This window comes from Sturnira hondurensis, unplaced genomic scaffold, assembly GCF_014824575.4.
Source record: "Sturnira hondurensis isolate 20B ecotype Veracruz unplaced genomic scaffold, ASM1482457v3 Scaffold0020489, whole genome shotgun sequence".
Classification (NCBI taxonomy): Eukaryota; Metazoa; Chordata; class Mammalia; order Chiroptera; family Phyllostomidae; genus Sturnira; species Sturnira hondurensis.
The window spans coordinates 6,374,916-6,398,772 of NW_028093120.1; the positions used below are offsets into that span (position 1 = coordinate 6,374,916).

General features: G+C 38.9%; 1 protein-coding gene across 1 annotated transcript in view; it reads right to left on the minus strand.

The window, feature by feature from the left end:
* The window catches only part of TRPC6 (transient receptor potential cation channel subfamily C member 6), a 126,818-nt gene that overhangs the window by 17,624 nt on the left and 85,337 nt on the right, over window positions 1-23,857 (minus strand). Inside the window, exons 3-6 of the mRNA XM_037029742.1 lie at window positions 17,331-17,516; window positions 14,273-14,437; window positions 8,076-8,292; window positions 1,221-1,454 (exon numbers count right to left, since the gene is read on the minus strand). Of these exons, the coding sequence (XP_036885637.1) occupies window positions 1,221-1,454; window positions 8,076-8,292; window positions 14,273-14,437; window positions 17,331-17,516 (802 nt within the window). The remainder of the gene's footprint in view (window positions 1-1,220; window positions 1,455-8,075; window positions 8,293-14,272; window positions 14,438-17,330; window positions 17,517-23,857) is intronic.

A 23,857-nucleotide genomic window follows, 5' to 3' on the forward strand; every position in this document is an offset into this window, starting at 1 on the left:
GTTAACTGATTTCTTTTTTTCTTAAAGTGTGCATTTTTTTCTGTTGATCAGTTACAGCTGTCCTCATTTCCCCCCCCATTACTCTCCCCCACCCTACCCACCCCCCACTTCCCTACCCCATGGTCTTTGTCCACAAGTCCTTTATACGTGTTTCTTGACTTGACCCTTCCCCTCCTTTCCCCTGTTGTCCCCCTCTCCCCTCCTCTCTGGTCACTGTCAGTTTGTTCTTTATTTCAAGGTCTCTGGTTATATTTTGCTTCCTTGATTGTTCTGTTGATTAGATTCCACTTATAGGTGAGATCACATGGTATTTGTCATTAACTGCCAACTAATTCATTATCAGAGGGTTTAAAATAAGCATTCAGAGGGAATCTAGTTTTCCCAGCCCAGGTTTCTACAAGAAGAATTTTTTCCCTAGGCAAATAACAACCCATTTCCATCCTGTAGTCACTCTCCTCCTGGGGAGGTGGAACAACTTATCAGACTGTGATTGCTAACCTGAACATACCTGGTTCAGCTCTGCCCTCTTTTCTTGTGAATTCTCCTCTAGCTCTCCATGGAGGAATCTCACATGGTCAGGCATGTGCTGCCATACCCCTCTTAGGGGACAACTGCCTTGTCCTCTGCTCTTGGAAACTGGAGGATTTATCTGCCTACTTCTGGGGTTCAGTACTACTGCTGGGCCCATTCGGTAATGACTCAGAACTATGTCATCTACCCTGAACTTTATCAGGATGGATTAGAAGTAATGATCTGGCCTCCATACTAAGTTTTGCTTTATTTTTCAACCAGTTCTAAGCCTGAGTGGGAGAGTGGTGTTATTTACTGGGGGCCCATTCAGAGATTCCAACAATTCCCTGGCTTTCAAATAATGTATATGTCTTAAATGGAAATGGTGCTCAAATGTGTAGTTTTTATAGACAAGAGGAAAAAAATAAATCCAAGACATAAAACAGGCATTCCCAATGGAGTTTGTAGTCAGCCAATTGATTCAAGAGCTAAGTGAGATAATTCTTGTGAATAAGAGAGGTTTGTAGCCAGAAAAACAAAAGGAAGAAGCAAAACAACATGCTTGTTCAGATACAGACACTCTGAAGAAGCTGGAAGCTTGCCAATAATTCAATGAGAATCGATAGTAACCAAACTACCATTGACATGTATTTCTATAAGAAAATTCTATGTTTTTATTACCTTGTATTCACTGTGTACTGTAAACTCACCCAAATTGTAGTATTTCACATTGTCTCCCAGTGTGACTTTTGTTAAGTCCTTCAAAGTATCATTTGCATCAATGATGCTCTGAGCTTTGGAAGCATGCCAAAATGCCATGAACCTGGCAATGAATGATGCTGCAAAGATCGCTAACATACCAAAATCAAGCATATTCCACAATTCAAACAAATATTCCTTGGGGCCTTGAGTCCAAATTTCTTTACATTCAGCCCATATCATGCCTGTATTGGAAAGGGGTTAAAATGTATTATCAATTCAATTTCATTCCAGCCTTAACCATTCAATAAAACAAAATAAATGTGAAAGGTCTCATCCTAGTATTCAAAACCCCTCAATATTTGGCCCTATATCAACCATCATCTATAATTCCCACATCCTCCAAAATCTCATTGTCCAGTAATATTAGTGCATTATCTGAAAGCAATTTGACAAAGTTCACCAAGAAGCTTAAAAAAATTCTTTGATCCATTAATTCTTCTTTTTTTAAGATTTTATTTATTTATCTTTAGAGGGGAAGGGAAAGAGAGAGGGAGAGAAATGTCAATGTATGGTTGCCTCTCATGTGTCCCCTGCTGGGAACTGGCCTGCAACCCAGGCATGTGCCCTGACTGGGGATTGAACTGCGATCCTCTGGTTCGCAGGCCCACGCTCAATCCACTGAGCTACACCAGCCAGGGCTGATCCATTAATTCTACACATAAAAATATATTAAGGATATGTCACTGTAGGATTCTCTATAATCCAAACACGCACATACACACACACTCAAAATAGAAGTAATTATGGGACTTCCACAAATCGAGTAGAATGCAGACCAAATATCATATTTGGTATGATATTTTAATTGCCATGGAGTAGTGGCCACGAGAGTGTATCTCCTAGACCTCCAACTACAGTAATATAATTGTCCATGGGCCTCAGCACCTGCATTTGGAAAACAATGGTCACTTTGTCCAATGGTCACTGACCCAGGGGCAGCTCCCAGCCAATGACTGAGGACTCCCCTTTTTGGGAGACATGGGAGTCCACGAATGGCTGATTCTGAATCAGGGATCTCCTGACAGCCTTACCAAACTTTCCTTGAACTGCATGGAGACAGAGGATGCTTCTTTCAACTTTCCTTCCCTCTCTCCTTCCCTCATGGTTAGACTTGCCACCCAGTGACCACCCTGCCACCCTTCCTCCGCTCCCTCCCCATCTTTCTCTCATATGGAATTTCTTTGAACAGAGTTCTAACCTTCCTTAATAAAACTGTCATATACTCAATACAGTCTTTGCACATGCATCTTGGAAGACCTAGGCTACCACGGTGGCAGATGTTTGTCATCAGCATTTAAATGTGTTCAGTGAAAAGGTCAAATATGAATGAATCCAAGATCCTATTAATAGGAGTTGTCTCTTTCTGGTAGAATTATGAATAAGATTGCACGTTCTTCCTACAACTTAGCGTAGTACTCGGGAACATAAGTGTTGGGATCAGATTGCCATGAATTTGAGAACTTGCGTCCCCGCCTGTTAGCTGTACAATCTTTTGCCACTTGCTTAAACCTTCTAGAACTCATTCTGTAAAATGAGTTTGATAGGAGTTTGTGCCTATTTCACAGAGGTGTCATGAACCAAACAAAATCATATCTTTGAATGATTTTGAATGAAACAAAATTATATCTTTGCATAGCACAGTATCTGGCAACTGGGGAAAACAATGGCATTTATTGAGCACTTACTATTTTTTAATTTCTGTGATTACCACATATATTATTTCTTAATTTGAAGAAGGTTACTTTATTATAGAAACTGATTTTTCCCCTACTACCTCTAAGATACCCTATATCTGAAATCCTGCTTCCTCCAAGGGCCATGTGGAGGAATATAATCTTTAGATTCCAGCAATCAATCAAAATCTACCTCCATCAAGAAGTCGTTCATAGTTCCTTAGTTGAAATAATCTTCTCCCCTTCCTCACAGCAACACCTGCCCCAGATTCTCACATTTCCCATGAACCTCTAACAGAGAACCTAGGTGTGAAGGGTCTCTGCCAGCTAATTTACTATGTGCTTTTCTCAAAATTAGCATTCAGTGCACCATAGAGTACATGGTTTTATAAGAAGATAACTTCATCACTCTATTTTGAATTCTTCCACATTAAGAGGACACTGGAATTAAATTCATACATATTTTAGTGGATCAAATTAAAAACAGGATATACCCCATCTGCACACTCCAACACACACCTCCTGCCTTATCCCCCAAAACTGTGAGCAGGGATGAAAATACCTAAGGCAGCTTTTGTTTTGTGGCTCCTAGGTTCCTGCCGGCCTCAATAGGAGACAAGGACAATTTAGAGAACAGAAGCATAGGGGTTAATGGGACATTTGGGCTCATCCATTTGTTTGCAAAGCTTCTCCTCCTTCACCCTCTCATTTCTCCACCTTCTCTCTTTCTCTCATAAAATTATTCATAAAAATATCTTACCAAAGCTTAAAAATAAAACAAATACAGTGAACTATTCTGCCTGAAGAAAGAGTCCCTGTTTTATCTTCCCTGAGAGCCCTCAGGAGCTGCCAAGCGCAATTCAACATCCCCTGTCTAAACCAACTTCTCTTGCAAGCAAGGGGCTTCTCCACGGGGACCAAGCCCCTGCTTGAACACGTCTGGAGACAAGGTGCTCACTACATCTGAAGGCTGCTCACCCCATTGCTGGTTTGCAGGAAGTATGCTCTCCATGTGGACCTGTTGGTCCCAATTCTGCTCTCTAGGGCAGTAGAGAAAAAGTCTGCTCCCACTGCTTTAATTTTTTTAATAAAATAAAATAAAACAAAAATACCAGTGTGCTCATTAAATCTATTCTTTCCCAGCAGAGACAGATTTACCATGAAGCTAGTGAAATTGAAGTTTCAAGATGCCTTATGTGCCCAGGCTCCTTCTGAAGCTGAGTATTGTCTTCTTTTTCTCTAAGCGAGGCTCTCCAAACAAATGATCTTCAGGCTCCACAACCTCTGGATTCCATTCCTCCCCCATCATCCCAGGTAAAGCCTCCTCACTCCCGCAGGTGTAGTCCTGGGGAGGGGCATCATGCTTCCGGCTGCTCTCCCTGGGGTGCTCCCCAGTACGCCAATGGCCTGTGTGGGGCACCTGGAGCCACACCTAGCCCTGCATGTGTGGCCTGGCCAGAGCACGGACCAGTGGGCTAATGACAGCCCTGATTGCAGTCCTGTCCTTTGAAGAGTCAACAGAGCGTTGCACTTGCTTCCACGGCAGCTCACACTGGGCGTTCAGTAGAAAGTGCTCCTTTGGACCCTTTCACGTGAAGTGGCATCGAGCATGTCCCTGCTTCACCTCCTCTCACTGGTTTGAGCTCGCCACTCAGCTTTGTCAAGATCTCCTGGAATGTCAAGTCTGTCTGTCAGCCTTTTTGCTTTTATCAACAACAAAAATTAGATAAATTTGCTTTCCGTGACCAACAATGAGAATCATTTCCCCTCAAGACACTGGCATCTAACCTAAGTAGACCACTTATTAATATTTCCAGAAGGTACAGCAACTCTTGTTTAAGAATAACTTCAAAAAGAAAAATACCAGTGTCAGAAACTGAACCAGACATCTAATATATGTGATAAAATATCAGTCGTCTGTTCTGAGTTGTTCATTGTTTTCCCTCTAAGTAAACACTATAAGAAAATCTCTGCAATCAAATATAAAGGTTAGCAGCCAATAATTTGAAGAACAGTGTGTTTATTCATAAAATTGCAAGTTATTCCAGTATCCTTAGTTTAGGGTTCTATGTGAAAAAGAAAAAACACCTAATGTTTGTAATAAAATATTAGTATAGGGAGAATGAATTATCTGTGATAAAGAATAAAATGGAAGCCCTGGCTGGTGTAGCTCAGTGGATTGAGCGTGGGCCTGTGAACCAGACAATCACGGTTCGATTCTCAGTCAGGGCACATTCCTGGGTTGCAGGCCAGTTCCCTGCAGGGGCCAGTTCCCAGCAGGGGATGCACAAGAAGCAACCATACATTGATGTTTCTCTTCCTCTCTCCTTCCCTTCCCCTCTAAAGATAAATGAATAAAATTTAAAAAATTAAAAATTAAAAAAAGAAAAAATTAAAAAAAAAGAATAAAATGGATATTCATTATATCTAATCTCCTTATATAAAATATAATTTTCAATGTTTTACATTAAATGATCTGTCTTGCTTGGTATATTTTCAGTAGGAACTACCATTCCTATATAAAAGTAGAATATGGCCCTGGCTGGTGTAGCTTAGTGGATTGAGCGTGGGCCTGCAACCCAAACAACCAACCGCGTTTCAATTCCCAGTCAGGGCACATGCCTGGGTTGCAGGCCAGTTCCTAGCAGGGGACGAAAGAGAGGCAACCATACATTGATATTTCTCTCCCTCTCTCCTTCCCTTCCCCTCTAAAGATAAATAAATTAAATCTTTAAAAAAAGTAGAATATGAATTCTTAGTGAAGAGTCCAATAATAATTATCTGAAATTTATTGAAATTTTCCTGTGTGCTAAACACTGTATCATGTACTTTACATATACTAGTACATAAAAAGATAAACTATAACACATAAGCTTTTAGTCTAATAAGATCAAGGCAATGTCCAAATGATTGTTTATTCTTATTTTAAATCAAGTATTGGAGATGAAGGGTACTTTATGTTACAGTTTAATAGTGGGAGGTAAATATTAATTAAATTAGAAAATAAACAGTGTAAATTCCCAGCCCTTCTTTATCTAAGATACAATTTATATTGTAAGCCACTATCCACTTATCTCTTTGCATCATAGTCAAGAAATAAGATGATTCAGGAGGTTTGAATAACAATGCTGTTGAATCACCTCAGGTGCATTTAAAATAATCACATGGTAATCTGCACAGTGCTTCGTAATTTTTTCATTGATCATACTATTGGGTTTCATTGTTGAGGACGCCAAGAAGACATTCTATGCCCTATCAGGAGACCCCAAATTTGGGGGGCACTAGGGACTGGTTTTGTGGAAGACAATTTTTCCTCAGGCCAGGGTGGGAGGGGGATGGTTTGGGGATCATTCAAGTACATTACATTCAAGCTCATCTCCTGTTGCACGACGGCCCGGTTCCTAACAGGCCCAGTTGGTACCCATCCAAGGTGCAGAGGTTGGGAAGCCCTGTGTAAGTGATGTAAACTGACTATAGATGTTTCTCCAGACCACTAGGGAAGAACCCAGCTCATGGTTTAACTAACTGAAGGTTTTGAATGAAGATTCCTTGAGCTCTCTTCTCTTTACACCCTATATATTTCCACCACAGGCCATACCATGCACAATCAGGGCCTTAAGTACCATCTAGGAAATAAAGTTGCTAAAAGTTTATCCACAACCCAGGCTTCTCCCAGGGGTCGTATTTTTTATTTAGTAGCTGTCTTCATATGGAAATTCCACGGACACTTCAAAGTCGGTCACAACCCAAACTAAATGGCGTTTTTTCCTCCCAGACCCAAGCATGATCTTCTTTCTACATTCCCCCTCAGAGAATTGCGGTCACCAACTAGTTGTCCCAGGCAGAATCCACATTTCTCCCTTTCCACTGAGTTTTCTGGAGTGTGTCTTTTAAGAAGGTCTCAAGTCCTTTTCCCCATCCCCTCAATTCCAGCCCTCATCCCCCTCACAGGAATCCAATCATCTATCGCCTCCTCTAAGCCACCCTCTACCTCACAACCGCTGTGACCTTTCTAAAATGTGAGTGACCTGGTCATATCACAAATGCTGAAAATCACCCTCTGACCACTGCACCGCTTTTCTCTCCCACCCTCCACAGCCACAGAAGCACCTGTGCCTCAGCTGGGCCTACTCCTAACTGTTCGAGTGGGCCAGGTGTGGGCCTAGACCCACATCTCCACATCTGACGATTCCACGCCTGCAGTGTCTTTACTCTCCCCTAACCACTAGACTCGGTTAACACTTCCTTATCTTCAAAGCCTCAGATCAAAGTCCTGTCCAAAGTCTTTTTGCCCCTTCCCCTTTCACTCAGCTTGAGATGCTCAATCTGTGTGCATTCTCAACTTCCAAACTGCTCCTCAGTTATAGTATTCATCACATTTTATTACCGATTTACTTATTGACCTGCCCCCTGATTTAACTTTCTTGAGTGCAAGGATTGTGTTTCATTCACCTCAGTAGCCCCACTACTTAAAAGAAGACACTTAATAGCTATTGAACTCATTCATTCATAAATATCAAGTTCAAGTATCTTCCATTTGCCTTCTATGTAACGACAAGTCATAGGTATGACTGATTGACAAATAGTGTGGTCGTTAACACCACATTCCCTCTCTTTCGCTTACCGCCCGGGAGCACCAAAGCAAATTACTTAATCCTCACATAAACGGTGAAAGGTAGATGTGATTATCATGTCACAGAGAAGAAAACAGAAACAGAGCGATTGTGTGATTTGATGTATATAAAGTGCCTTGAACAATTTCATGTACATAATGTTCCAAAATGAGTGATTATGAGTTTCAGTTAGTATTAAATTTTACTGTAAAATCATATGGTTGTTTTTAAGCTTTAAGTAACAGCTCTCCCAAAATATAATTTTTTATCACTTGAGGTATTTGATTAATACCTTCCTGTTTATTTTCTTCCTGAGTTTTTCCTGGGGCATGTGAAAAAGACTAGGCACTGATGATAAACCCGAGACAACTCTGCTTTAAAAACACAAAGAAAATCATGGTGTGTGGAGCATTGTATCACACTGTACACATTTGTATAACTGGTTTGTGAAGAAGTCTGTGTCATTCATCCCAACTGCTAAGGCTGCAAAAATACACGACAGAAAATCAGTCTTTACCTATTACCCAGGATATAATGAGCATCTCCATCCATGAGAAGCAGGATGTTTTCATCCTGAACAGCTGTTTTGCATTATCTGTGCTGGTTTCATTAGGAAGGAGTTTGGTGCCTTCAAATCTGTCAGCTGCATTCATGACTAGCAGTCCCAGAAAAATGGTGAAGGAGGCTGCATGCGCTACGAACTTCATGAATGGTCCGCGCATTATCTTCCCCATCTGCCGCAACACACACCAAAAGAAAATTTCAGCTTTGTTTTCTATGCTTTCCAAAACCCACAAGTGTGTACACAAGAATAAGCACATGCATACTCCAATATTCTCCTAAAGTAATGATGTATAACTACATGACCAGTAATAAAATGATTCTTTGTGCTGTTATAAAATTTTTGACCTATTCCTCCTCTACGTATGTTGATGTTCTAGATTGATAAATTAACCTTTCTATTAAATGATATTTAAACTTTTATAACATTACATAGCACTGACAAAATAATATTGTATTAGGCAGAGCCTAATATCATCATTATCCATAAAAAGCAAATAAATTTAGTGGTCATGAAGTATTGAGGAAGCAGCAATAAAAGTATTACACTGAGTCTACTTTGCAATGCGTAGATCCCTGGCTGGATGTTTGCCTTGCTTGTCGTCCGCCTGTATATTTCACTGCCTTGAGTACAATCAGGCCCGAGTGACATCACTATTTGGGTGATGCTGTAAACAGAGCACAATTCATGGGCACCAAGCAAAGAACTGTCAACTGAGGACAGGACGGCAGGGCAGTTTCCATGATGTATCGGAACAATGTCCTGGAATGACACTGGACTTAAAGTCCAACACTGTAGGTTCAAGTTCCAGTTTCATTCCTTCATTAGTTAAGTGGAAATGAGCAAATTTCCTAAATTACATGAAAATCAAATTCTTCCTATGAAATATGGAGACAATAAAAGCTCTCGTGCCTCTGTAGTACAGGATTCATTTCCATCTGGGATGCACAGACTCTAGTTGGGGCAGAAGGATGGTGTGTGTCCAGGGTGGGTCTCAAGGGCTGTGGACATCGCTGAAATGTGAAACAAAACTCAGTGTGTGCATGCAGTGTTTTCCTTAGAAGAGGGCCCATAGCTTTCAACGGCCTTCCAAAAGAATTTATGATTACAGGAAAATTCATAAATTAATAAAAATACCAACAACACAATATTTGTTATGTGACAAGTATTATTTTAAGTGTTTTATTGTTAACTCACGTAATCATTATAATCCAAAGGGGTTAGGGGATAGTAGAATACCTCTTTTACAGATTAAAAAGCTGAGAAAGTGAAGTCCAGAAACTTGCTTAAAGGCCATCAAACTCATAAATGGCCAAGCTGAAATTTGAACCTAGGCATTCTTGTTTTAGAGTTCATTTGGTTTGCAAAATAATTTGTTATTTTATCATTAAAGTACATATATAGGTGTATGTGAACTCTTAGAGAAAACAAAGAAGGCCTTTTAAGTGAATAATAACTATGAACAACTATGAATAATAACTATGAATAATAACTATGAGTGGTGCCAGGGGGATACTAGACTTATTGGAGGGATCACTTCATAAGTTATATAAATATCTAACCAGTATGCCTGTACACCTGAAACTAATAAAATACCAAATGTCAACAGCAGTTGAAAATTTTTTTAATTTAAAAAAATTTTTTAAATGCTGAAAAACTAAATGCTATTATGGAAGGAATGCAGTCAATGTTCTCTGTTCCTATAAGTTTTATTTGTCTATATAATTTTCAAAATCTTGAAAGTTAACCCTAGAATAAATCATATAGTTCAGTTCCCTGTCTCTCAAATTTAGAATCTAAGGCCAGACAGGGCATCGGAATATTTGCACAAGAACATGTACATGTGTGTATCTATATCTTTCTGTACAGTTTTAAGTGGGTGTCTCCATCTAGATAGATATATTTTGAACCAGTCCAAAATTCCTTTGTGAAAATTTTCTATAAAAATCATGTCTAAAAACCATAATTCCAGAAGAAGTCTTGTTATTTGACTTGAAGAGTGTTTCTTAATTTTTTTAGAGAGTTCTACCCTATTTAAGTAGAACTCAAAAAAATCAAATGAAGGCAAGGTTAAAACAAATGGGAAGCAAAGCAGGCTTCATGTTCCTTTGCATGTTGTCCTTAGCTGTGCTTTCTTTCAAATACAGACTGTTAACACATGAACATTAGTACATTGTTAATGTCTTTTTCCATGGTGTATCACATGGATGATTTTAATTCTATAATGTTTTAGATATGATTTATTTTAATAATGTATTGTAACAAATTAAAAATGTAGCACAAGATTTAATAAGTCCCTCATGGAAAAACTATTATAAAACTTTTTCATTTTTAATTATTTTTATTTTTGAATTACAGTTGACATACAATATCATATTAGCTGGAGCTCAGAAGGAGTGAGTTTGAGTCTGTGCACAGGCCCTTTATGAAGAAAGCCTCAGACTCCAGAAGCCCTGTGTCTCACTCAGGTACAATCCCTGCTGGTTTATACAGTCAGTGGTTATGAAGACTCCTCTTTATGGGATGGGGGCCCCGGTGTGAGGCTGGGACCCCTTGTTCCTCAGCCAAGATACCCCTCCCAATTTTAATCCACCACGTGTGGGTATAAGACCAGCTCATTCCATGTCTCCATCCCTCCTAATAACCTCAATGTGGCTTCTTATTTAATTCCCTAGTTGTAGGAATTCCAGTAAGCCAGACTTCTGAGCACTAGTGAATGATGCTGTTCTGTAATTTAGTTGTCATTTTGATGTGGTTGTGGGAGGAGGCTTGTATGGTCTTTACCTATGCTGCCATCTTACCCAGCTTTTATAAATCCTAAACTAATTTTTCAAAGTTCTCAATTTATTTGGCTGCTGTGGAAAACTGTGATTGGAGTGATGACTGTTAGTAGTGAAATCTGTGGAAAATTTATTTTCTGCCTTGTTCCAGAAAGAATCAGAGGCAACCTTCAAAATATTCTACAAAGTTACCCAAAACACAAGAGAGCACAATAGGAGAAGGAGAAGGCAAAAGAGAAGCAGAAGAGAACAGGTTGGGGACATAGAACAGGGAATAAAGCTATCTACAATAGAGCATGCCACAAGTCTGAAAACTCCGAAACTTGAGTTTTGCTATCCTGGACACATCCAGAGTCATTGTTCACTTATTCAGGGCATGGTCTCTGATCTGCGCCTCCCTCCTGACCCGGCTGGCCTGCCTTCTTCATGGAGTTACTGGCCTTTAAGTAACATTACTCCTTTATTTTACTGAGAAGGAACAAAGGAGAATCAAACCAGGTGTTTTTGCTGCTTATTAAACATTCTAGTTCAAAAGAAAAGCAAACAAGCAAATAAAAAAGAAAAAGTTTGCCCTGGCTGGTGTGGCTCAGTGGGATGGAGCATTGTCCCACAGACCAACCTCCCCAGGGCCCATGCCCAGGCTGCATATTCAGCTGCCGGCCAGGCATGTCCAGGAGGCCACCAGCTGATGTTTCTCTGTCCCATCAATGTTCCTCTCTCTCCCTCCCCCCACCCCCTGATCTTCTATGGCTCTCTTCTTCTACCTTTGTGATGTTCCTAAATAAACTTTCTCTTATAACGTGAGTCTTCGCTCGGCTTCTTCTCTTAGCCAGAACTCAAGAACTGAGTTTGTAGACCTGAGGTTAACACCTGGTACTATCTTTCCACTAACAAAATCACTGAGAATGGCGTTTTTTTTTTTTTCTTTAAACAAAAGCAGATTTTGGCACCATTTCATGGACTTTAGGAATTTAGATGGTTTTCCATTTTAGTAAAATTTGTCAATTATATCTTCTCAGATGAAACAAATATCTGAAAAATAACTCTAAAGGAGAGACTTCATCAATTGAACAATGTGAACAATTAATGTACCTGGCAAACTATTGAGTGAAAGCATTGAAAGAAATATTTGCTTTGAAATATTGTATATCATACTCTTTGAAGTACTCATTGATGACCAAGTACCTAACTACAAAATACCAAAAGAGAAAAATGCTGACACTCACTGAAACGAAAATAATTTGAAATCACAGCATGACCTATTTCATTGTAATGAGCATAAAGTAACTGATATCTGGGATACAGTGGAAAAAGAAAACAAGTTAAGACAGAAAACGGTTTCTGAAAAGAGAAGAAGGTGAATTTGAAGAAAGAAAACCAACTGCAACCAGAAACAAGCATCTGTCAGTGCGCAGAGGCCTACAGTTGGAGCTGACTAAACACGAATGGATGTATTAGAAATTTTTAAATATTTAAAATAGTACTTTCAGTAAAAGCATCAACGTACCTTAAGTAATCTTCCCTCATAAAAAATAAATTCTGTAGCCTATAAATTATGTTTATGCTCATCGTTAAATGGAACAACTATAAAATGGATTTTACCATCATGCTTCAAAGGCTAAATAACAACCAGTAAAATAGATTTTAGTATGAGAAGAAAATACCTCGACAGTGCCCTTTTAATTTGATTGTTTGCCTCAGCGTTCATAAACAAGGATGGAAAACAGATGCCAGAAAGAAACATGGCCAGGGATGAAGAAATATTGAAGGAAATCAGGTTAATTAGGATTCAATCAAAATTTAGGAAACGTGTAACTCTAAGGACTGTTAAAAATAATCTCCTTCAAAAGAGCAAACACTCTGGGAGACATTATGTTTTTTGAACTCACTGGACAAAGGAAAGGACAATTATTCAGTTTAGAAAATATAATGTACTTCATCACAGAATGATATAATTCAGAAACGCCTCCCCTGTTAATTCATCTCCTCTGAAGAGTCAAGAAATGTTAGTAGAAGCAGAACAGAAACGATATACTTAGATGTAGTTTTTGTTCCCATAAGAACAATTTAGAATTTTATAAGTGGAATCTGTGATTCCTATGAAAGAAGGAAGAAAAAATTGTAACTTTCTAGAAGAAAGTCTGTGCTATAAATTTCTCATTTAGCAAATCTCACTATTTTCTTCATTTATATTTTATTTATAAGAGATGAATTTGGGGCGATAGTTTAAGGGGGGAAATGTGGTGATAGATTCTATACTCTTAAGAAAACGCCTAGTTTCTGGCAGTTCCTATCATACTCACTAGAAGTAATTATGAAGTCCACACTATTTTGAAAAAAAAAGATTTTGCACAAGCTTTCTATGCAAAGCTGATGAGAAAGGTCCCTATAAGGCTAAAGCACAAAATATGTGACTGAGTAATAAAACACTATATTAGTAATGGCGATATTTGTGTTTGTACCCACACACTTACAAATGTTTAAAAATGTGTCATGCCCATGTTTAAGAACAGCAAGTGATTCAACTGACATTTTTGCAGAGCTCAGAAATAGATGGTCCAACAGACATGTTGCTATATAACTTTAGAATTATTTCAGTCTGACCCTCAGAATTGTAACTGAAATAGGCCTAGAAAGGTGGCTTCGAAAGCATGGGAAATAAGATTGTTGGCAATGCAGGACGACAAATGTCTGCGCTTGTTAACAAAATTCAGACATCTGAGCATTTTCAAACTCGTTCTGTCACACTGATGAAGGGCTAGTCCATGTGAATGTATTTTCACAAAGCCTGGGCACATAGATTTTGCGGGGGAAAAAAGCTGTCTTTGCTATCATGTTGCATTGTATGCCATTCCTAAATTAAATATTCTTCACGAAACAAGTATTATATTGGTTTTGATATGACTGTGCCTTATTTAAGTTAAGATTACCTAGCTACAAAAATTTTCATCTCAAACTTTGCCAGAGGAAAAATAATAGAGAGAAACCATGTTTGTCTTTTAAGATGTTATTTGAAATATCTGCTCAATACATATGGAAATCTCATTTAAACATATAAAAATATATGCCTAGAGAAAAGACGAAAAGGAAGACTAAAAGGAAATACACTAACATAGTAACTGAGGCTTTCTTTTACACATTAACAGTGATGGTATTACAGGTGAATTTTCCCTTCTTTCCATTTTTTACTGTATTTCCTAGCTAACATATGTTATTTTTGCAACATTAAAAACAATAAGATTATTTAAGCTGAATGTGACCTTCATAAAATTTTCATTTGGGAAATATAATTTTCCATGCATAACTGGCTCTGATACATGTCCCTAGACATACTTCTAGCAAATACCAGAGGCCCAGATTTCAAGGACATACCTTGCTGCATGGAGCAAACCAGTAAACAAGAGCCAGGAAGGGCAGTCCGACGGCGACGGCCAGGACCACGAGAAACTTGACTGCCATCGTCTGCTGCCGCAAACCAGAAAGGTTCTCATACCATATGGACAGGAGCTGCTGCTGACAATTTGGGTGAGCTACAAACTAGCAAGAAAATGACAAGACATTTAACATCTTAATTGAGGAAAAGTTCACCATAAGCTAGTTTCTTTTATTCTGATATTTTGTTCTGTGCTTTCCCATGAAAAATATTGTCAGGATTAAGGAACAAACAGAAACCATCTAGCCGACAGGCTCCAAGCAGGACAGCAGAATGTTCTAATATGTATTATATAAATGTGAAGGTTCCAGTTTATTAAGCTTTTCCTTTGTAACCAACGGGCTTTCTTTCAAGGCATAGAACGCTTTTTGAAATTTAATATTATAAAAAGATTCACCAATGGCTTACACAAGGACTTTTATAATTATGGTTTTTTTCCAACTAGAAAGAACAATGTAAAGACCCTGCTAGTCCAGATGTTTAAACACTTTTCACATGGAGGGTTATCAGTGGGGACAGGAGAGGGGAGTGGGGGGAAAAGTACAGGGAGTAAGTAGCATGAATGGTAGGTAGAAAATAGACAGGGGGAGGTTAAGAATAGTATAGGAAATGGAGAAGCCAAAGAACTTATATGTGTGACCCCTGGACATGAACTAAGTATGGTAGGGGAACGTGGGTGGGAGGGGGTGTGCAGGGTAGAGGGGAATAAAAAGGGGGAAATGGGACAACTATAATAGCACAATCAGTAAAATACATTTTAAAAAAGAAGTATACCAGTTCTCCAGTATAGTGTACATTCGTATCGGCTGCCATCCCCCGGCAGGGCAAGAGTGACTCCGTGGTCCAGGGGAAACCCACAGGAGGCTTCAGGTCAGGATTTAAATGAACCATGGAGAGCCATGAGGGGTCTGGGCAGTTGGTTTGAAAGGGTATAGAAGGAGCCATGCTCCGGGTAATGAAGTAGCAGCTAGGCAGTTTGTAGGGTTGTGGCCACGTGGCTTGGAAAGGAGTAGAAAAGCCCCGAGAAAGCCATGATGCAGCTGGTAGTAAAGGTAGATTCTGGCAGGCTGCCAGTATTGAGATAGGAGCCATGCAGGCTGTAGGAGCTCGCCCGCCACGGGCTAGTAGAAAAGCAGGCAAGCTGCTTTGGTCATGCCCACTCTGGCAGACTTCAAAGCCAACCAGGACCCTTCCTTGCAAGATGCTGACCCACTGCCTTGCAGACCTGGACTCTCTCTGGACTGTTGAGGTTTGTTCCTTTCCTGGACTTCGCCATGATCCAGTGCACCAGGACACATGCTTTCCTGGGCACAGGAAGGGTGATAACAGCATATCCCAGATCCTGAAGGAGAGAGCTGCTGCGTGAAGATGGCAACTTTGGAACTTTCCAGAGAGACAGGAGAACTGCTTGAGCAACTGGCTTAAGATAAGACTATGGGGAACTATTGGGTTTGTTTTTGGCTTGCAGCCTTTTGGGGAACAAGGGAAGTGCTGGATCTTGTGGGAAGGAAGGGCTCCAAGCTGAAGAGCTCTGAGCCCCTGCCCAAGGCTGGAATGCTGTAGATAAAGACCGGTTCCTCCCCCCCGCACAAAAAGTATACTATCTTTCCTGTACTGACATAAAGCACTAAACTTATTTTATACTAAATTCTCATTTATATACATGGGTCTGTTTATAGACTGTCTATCTTATTTCTGTGCCATAAACTATTTCAATAAAAAAAAACTTTTTTTTCAGATTTTTAAAACTCTTATATATTTAATTGATTAAATTAGTTTTTTTGTGGCAGTGCTGGTTAAGGATGCGATATGTTTCAGATGTACTATTCTTTAACACATCATCTGTATACTGCGTTGTGCACTCACCACCCACAGTCTAGACTCCTCCCATCAGCATGTAGTTGACCCCTTTTATTCTCTTCATCTTCTCCTGACCCCTTTCCCTTCTGGTATCCATCATACTGTTATTTATGTCTGTGAATTTGCCTCACATATTTATTTTAAAAAAATGACCTCCACATAGGACAGACAACATTATTTAATATACAAAAATACCTAAAATTTTTTAAATGATAAGGAATATTGAAAGATTAATAAAGGACAGGTTATATAAAGGAACTACAAATGATTCCTAAGAATGGTTAACCTTGAAGATAAAACAAGATCAATTGTTCATCTTCCCAGAATGGTAATGTTTAATAATACATTGTGATTGGAAGAAATATGCCCCGTCATAGGCCACTACAGCCTGTGTAAACTGGTGCATCTATTTTGAAAGAAAAAAACTTAGCTTTAAAAAAGTTTTTAGCCCTGGCTGGTGTAGCTCAGTGGATTGAGCACGGGCCTGTGAAACAAAGGGTGGCTGGTTCGATTCCCAGTCAGGTCACATGCCTGGGTTGCAGGCCAGGTTCCCAGTAGGGGATACATAAGAGGCAACCACACATTGATGTTTCTCTCCCGCTCTTTCTCCTTCCCTTGCCCTCTCTCTAAATATAAATAAATAAAATATTTTAAAAAAATAAAAAATAAAAGTTTTTAAAAAGCTATCATACATAACCTTTGAAAGCAGCCCAGGATTTGAGGAGAGGGATACTATATAGAGACAGGGTGAAAATCTTCTACAAATAAAGATCAGAGGAGATTCTGGAGGAGATTCAATTGCATTGAAGAAGAAACTGAAATATAATGACAAACAGAGATGGGTCTTCAATAATGATGTTCCCATCACATAACAAATGCCTTGTGATTTGGACGAGGTTCTGGTTATGTCGTTAGTTAAGGACAGGAAAGTGACATCACTGCATGAGGACATCAAGATTTTAAAGACTGGCATTCAGTGTAGGTGAGATGCCTCATAATGAGGCTCTTAGGATTCATCTGCCTAATGCAACTGTTAACTAGAAACACCCAGTTCATTTAGCTGCGCCAACCCTTCACCCTTATTTAGCACCAACACAAACTGAAATAACATAAAACGGGCTTCATGCCTGACCTTACTTTTTTTACTTCATATTTAATGGCAAGTTTTAAACGGCTGAGGTTTGGACGACTGGGATCTCCACCGCTGTCATGTGTTTCAACGTCCCCGTTCAGAATGGCCTCGACTTCCTCGGTATTTCTGCACAGATCAAGGAGTCCGACCACAAAATCTTTGCACTGCATCGACAGTTTCTTGTAGTCATTCTAGGAAACAGAGACAACCAAAATTAATAATAATAATAATAATACTGTAGAAGTAGCCCCTTTTACTATGATACTCAGTGGAATTTATCAGTAGCTTGGTTTGCACAGAAAACAAAGAGAAAAATCATTTTTAGGTTTACTCTTCTTTTGTTTTAACTGCTGTCCTGCTGAGTGATCTCTGAACTATTTTAGCACCATCAGGCTTTTCTTCAGATTCTAAAAAAGGAAATTTGTCTAAAGCATGATCAAATTCACCTGTTGATTCAGGGGAAATATAAAATAAGCAACTTTTCTCACTACTTTGCATACATCATATCTCTTCTGTTCATAACTTCATTAGCTAGGCACTTAATAGGCACTTGGTAGGTCTTTGGAAGACTGTGTGAACGGTGTTGGTTAACTTGAGAAACAGGACATTTGGAGAAGTCCTGGAGAAAAACAAACACATATCACTTATATACTTAATAAATAGTTATTGAGGAACTCCATGTGCCAAACATGGGGTCAAAAGGCAAGTGGAATAGAAAGTCTACAGATTCTTTTCTCCAGAGAAAGGAAAGTTTAATGAAAATGCTTTCATCATTGTAATTTATCACTGATGATCTAGTGCATGCTGGCAAGATTTGGAGAATGCAGATCTTATTTAAACACCAAAACTCCTGTCAAACTTACATACAGCATGAATTCACAAGTTCACCTAGGTCTTTCTATTATATCCTATCTCCTTGTTCTCTCACATTGAAATCACACCATTTATAACCCAATGTTAATCAAGACAGCCAACTAGCTGTGACTTGTTGCATTGTGAGTGGATTATATTATCTCACTTCATCGTCACAGTCTCTTGCTCTGTTAGGTTAAATAATGTGACCAACACCCTGCAGCCACTAAGCATCAACGTCAGGCTTTAACCCTAATTCTCTCTGGCCCCAAACCCTTTGCCTTAAAGAATTACGCCACTTGCCTCTGCTTCGTAAAATGCTGTGTATTTTTATCTTGAAAAACTGGGAGGCGAGCAGGGCAAATGCTATTCCCATTTTGCACATGAGAAAACTAAGGCCCCCTGAGCTTTACAGCTTCACTGGCAGAGTACTCTCTTAAAGCCAGCTTTGCAGATTCACAGTTAGCTGTCTCTTCCATCCTAAAGCCACCAATATGTTTTGGAATGAAAAAATCCCTTGGAGAGATCAAGAGAGAAATATGTTGGGGAAATATGATAAGCTCTGGGTGTCAGTCAGTAGGGTCATATTTTGGAAAAGTCTGTAAGAAAATAGCCGTACACTGTGTATGTGTAAATCACCTGCTAAGGTTCCTCTCTGTAAATCATGACAAGTGACCTTTCTGTGAGTTTAGGAACTTATAAACAGGCTATACTTTGCTAACTGCAAACCCAAACAGTTTCTATAAAAGCAAACTGATAAAAGAAATGGTGTCTTAGCTGAGAATGGCTCAAATCAGTTCTAAAAAAGGTATCTGGTCAGAGAGTATAAGGAGAGTTACAAGGAAACAGCTTCACCCTTTTCCCATAAAAGAGTCTGTTACAGTCATGGGGACAAACACTGAGGTATGAATGTTGTGTGTCCACTGTATTCTAGTTACAAACTTGGACTTTTAGAGCTAAGTATGCCTTTTGTCATATCCCAGATATTCCATTTTTTAGTCATGCAATCTCAAATATGTTCAAATTACCCTATGAGACAGGAGCTATTATTGGTCTCATTTTAAGATGAGAAAACTGAGGCTTAGTGAAATTAAGTAAGTGTAATGAGATGACACACACAAAGTCCATAGCATGGTGATGAGCACTTAGCAAGCATTCAATAAAAGGTACTTATTTTATTTTATATCATCAAAGGCAAGATCTGAAAACAGACCATTTCCTGACATTCATAAGAACCCATGGAGCTATTACAAAATCTAATGAACCTAACCTCTCCTCCATGCAGTGCTCAATCCTGGATCATTTTAAAGCAAAATACCTAGTGGTTGAAATCAATACTCTGTAAAATTGTAGAAAGGCTCACAGGGAAATTAGCCATTGAAAAAGAGAGTATAACCCATCAACTGTGGAGTTGTGCTTTTTAGGAGAAACCACATGGACTGAAACAGTAAAGTACAGCAGTTTTGTGTTGTTTAATACCATGTTTCCAATTCACTGCTCATTCTCAAGGAAATTAAAAACCCAAGACCCATTTTTCTAAAAAAAAAAAAAGGAAGAATAAGACTCTGTTTTAGAAATACATGCTTTTTTTCACCTTCGGAATCCATTTTCAAAGGTTTTCATATTTTAAGCTCTCTCCAGTGGACATGTAAACCCATTTACAATGAAATGTTGGCAGCAGCTCATTAGCCAGATGCAGCAGTGATTTTGGTTCCTTGGAAAGAGAAGTGAGGCTGGCGTCTTGATTTAGTTCTGGGTCACGTCTCTGGTCACACACCCACACCACACAATACACTATAAAATCAGAAGTGGGTGCTCGCCTATTAACCTTAGAGTTGAAAGGAGATGGCTGATAGTGGGCTTAAAGGACAGAGTTTAGAAATTATAAGACATAAAAATGTCCTTGTTAAAATTATCTTTTCAAAGAGTCATCTTAGCTGCACATTACACAGTAGAAGAGATGTTAAGATCTGTGACTGTAATGCCTGGCTCTTCTTTCTGCACAAAGAATGAGGTTTGCTTCATAGAAACTGCCAGGGGGAAAAGCACGCCTTACTTCTTCCACTAGTCAACAGTCTGAGCTTCGGAGATGGGCAGACAGACCTGGATTCAAAATTACCTTGAAACTAGTTGCATGGATTTGGGCAAGTGACTTAACCCCTTAAAAGCCTCAGAATCTTTATGTGCAAAATGAGGGTAACACCAGTACCCATTCCAGGGTTGCTGTGAAGACTATATCACATATGACTGCCAACTCCCTGGTAATTATTAGGATTGTTATTATTTTCGTAAACAATATTCAGGTGCTCTCATTCCCTCAGCACAAAGCCGTGCTAACAAATATGACACATGTTGGGATTCCTGGGCAGCATCTTCATGCATTCTTTAACAAATATTCTACGCACCAGTTGTGTGATAGATACCAGTCTTACTAAGACAGGTGTTTGTAAAATGACATTATGTGTTTGAAGATTAAGGTAAATATTGAATATTATCACCTGTTAGCCAGCCATGCTTCTGAAGACCATTTGTAACACTGGGTCTTTCCTGTTCTTGGAATTATTGTCATATTGGCCCCTGAGCTCTGTGACAGCAGATGTAACGATTAGCAAGTATTTATGCAGAACCCACCAGGTAGGGTTGTAAGGGGTATAAAAGTTACAGGATGCTACAGAAAAGGTAAGGAGAGGAGACGCAATTTTAAACGTGAATTAAAGACATTTTCTTAGACATGGTGGATGCTACTGACTTTCACGTTGATTGCAGGCCATCAGTGGCTATATATTTAATTTAACACCGTGTTTGACAACCAGCTTTTATTGCTCCTTTCACGTAGAAATTCTCAGGTCCCACTGCCCTTGCAGAGCAGCAAGGAAGTAAACAATGGACTTCAGGGGCTGAGGCCCCTTAGGGTTGAATTGCTGCACTTCACTTCCCTCCCTAAGTGCTGACTTGCCTTAGATCTAAAATTCTGCCTGAAGGAGATTTTCTCTGTCCATCTATTTCAAATTAGCATAGGAAATTCAATGGTAACAACATACATGCACCGCATGCACTTTAGTGCATTTATTTGTTTGCGTATCTGCCTCTCTTGAGTAGATTCAAATACCCTTCAGAGCAAAGACTGCTACAGATCTTACGCATCTCTGAGTCCTTACACCCCAGCACAGCATGTGGCACATGGTACTTAATCAAAAACATGTTGAGTGATGTAAAGACAGGGATATGGCTGGGAACAAAACACACCTGGATTTTAATTTTTGCTCCGCTACTTAATATTTATATAATCTTAGAAAGGTCACTGTATTTTCTAGCTTTTGGCCAATTTCTCCTAATCACAGAGAACTTAAATGTTGTGATATCATAAAATTAGAGTGTAAATCACTTAGAATAATCCATAAAGCTCAATAATGGTACCTGTTCTCCTTCCTCTTACCTCTCCTACCTGTCTGACTCCCAGCCCTGTGCTTCTGATACAGTGATTCGCCCTGTTGCTACTCAGCACTGTCGCTACAAGGTGACACCTTTGTCACTCTGCTAAGGTCTAACAATAATCACACTGCCATCCTGCTAACAAAAATGATTTTTCAGCTCAATCAGTTTCTTAAAGGATCTTTCTTGCAAACAATGCCAGACATTTTTGAACATCTGAACACTAGAGTATAGCAATGGTCTAAAAATGGACGAAGCAGGAGTTGCTCTATCTTCCTCCTTCTCAAAGTCAATGGCAGAGGCATCTGCATGATTAGGCACAGGTCCCTGGGGAGACGTGAAGGATCTGCAAAAGCTCCAGAACAGTTGCTTTTCCAGAATGATAGGGAAGATGATGGTCCCCGAAGTATACAAGAGTATACAAGTATACAGGTTTTCCTTAGGGTAAAGAAAACATTGTTGTCACAAGCAACCTAAAAGTTCAAAAAGGGTTTAGAGACATAAGTCATAAGTACATAATGAGATGTTAGAAAGAAATTAGAAATTTGGGAGACTAAATTTGCTGATAAAACCAACCCTGGTGTTGATCTCCTTGTCTGTAAGATTATTCTACCTTATCTGAGCCTCGTCTTGAGTCAAGGGGAGGAGCCAGCAGTCTTGCTCTCTGGATATGGAAAAGGTAAGTTCTGGGTGTTCCTTTTTTTTTTTTTTTTTTTTTTTTTTTTTGCTGATTTGGTATTTGTTGCAAAAATTAGGCTTAGTGAAAGTTTAAGGTGGCTGAAAAAAGTTCAATACAAAAGTTGGATTTGAATGGGTGAAAAATTTTGAATCTGGTTTCTCCCCATTCTCTTTAAAGACATGCAATTACTCAGGTCTATTTGTTTTCTTTTTTATTCCTGTGGCTTTATCTAGTTATTGGACTTTTCTGCTGTGGTCTGGTTGTACCTCTGCATGGAACCAGCTACAAACCTGATGGTTAGTGCAATTTGTTTGGCTTAGGAGATTCAAGGAGAAAGACTAAAATTGCCCATGGAACTCAGGAGCAATGCACCCAGCCTCTTATTAATGGAAGGGGAGAAACTGGGAGGAGCTTAGAGAAGTTATATGCTAGATATTACAGAAATCTTTGTGTAGGTTCACATTCTCTGACTCACAAAATAGATTAAGTTGCCTTCAGATATGTAAAAACTTTCCAAGGGACCATAGAATATTGATAGCTTTAAGGGAATTGATTTACAGATCCTCAACTTTCCTAAAACTGATTTCCTTAAAAATATACCTTTTGCCCTTTTACAAAAGAATTCCCCACTTCACCCATGTAGCCAGCAATAAGGAATCTCCCTCTAATGATCAATCCCAGTACCACACACCCTGAGAGGTCCCTAAATTACCCCGCCCTCATACACATCTCTGTCGAAGACAAAGCTTAGTGGTGAAAATACAATGTGATGGTTCATGTTAGAATGTTCTGAATTTAGAAATACAGTACAGTGTGGTGATAGGAGCCATGATAACTTTTGTTCAGTATAATTGCCTCTTCATTATCCGACAATCATTGTCAAAGAAATGCATCCCTCTTGAGTGACAGTGACAGAAAATGAAAAGAAGGTTTCAGTAGGAAATACTAAATACAAAAGTAAAATTTTCATGTACTTAAATGTGTGATTCTTTTAAACTAGTCTGAATATTCCTCTTTAGGATATAACATTAGTTAAAATGAGAGGCATCTCAAATGACCAAGGTACAGAAAAACTAGTGAGGATGATTCCTTTTAATGTGACTTGCAAAGGTTTATGGGACTCAGAATTTTTATAGGACATTGGCTGACACACATGGATAAACTTTTATGTGACTTTTTTCAGATATAGTATGTGTAATTTACTAAGGTAGTTATCAAATCATATCAAGAAATATTTATTCCACCTACAGTCAACCTTCTTTTAATTTTATTCCATAAAATCTTTAATGATTTATATAGCTTATTAACAAAAACTAAAGTAACATTCTGGCTTCCTTACCAAGATATTTTTAGCATGATATACCTTTTTCTTTTATTAAATGTATAACAAAGGTGTAGACATGATTAATCCCACTACGAATTTATTTCCAATAAGGATTGTGTCATATAGTCAAATTTGTTGTCAAAATTTGTATATACTTGTCATATTAAACAATGGTGTTTAGTTTATGTTGCTTTGTTCAAATGCAAAAATAATAGATGTAAAATTAACTTTTTCAGAATATTTTA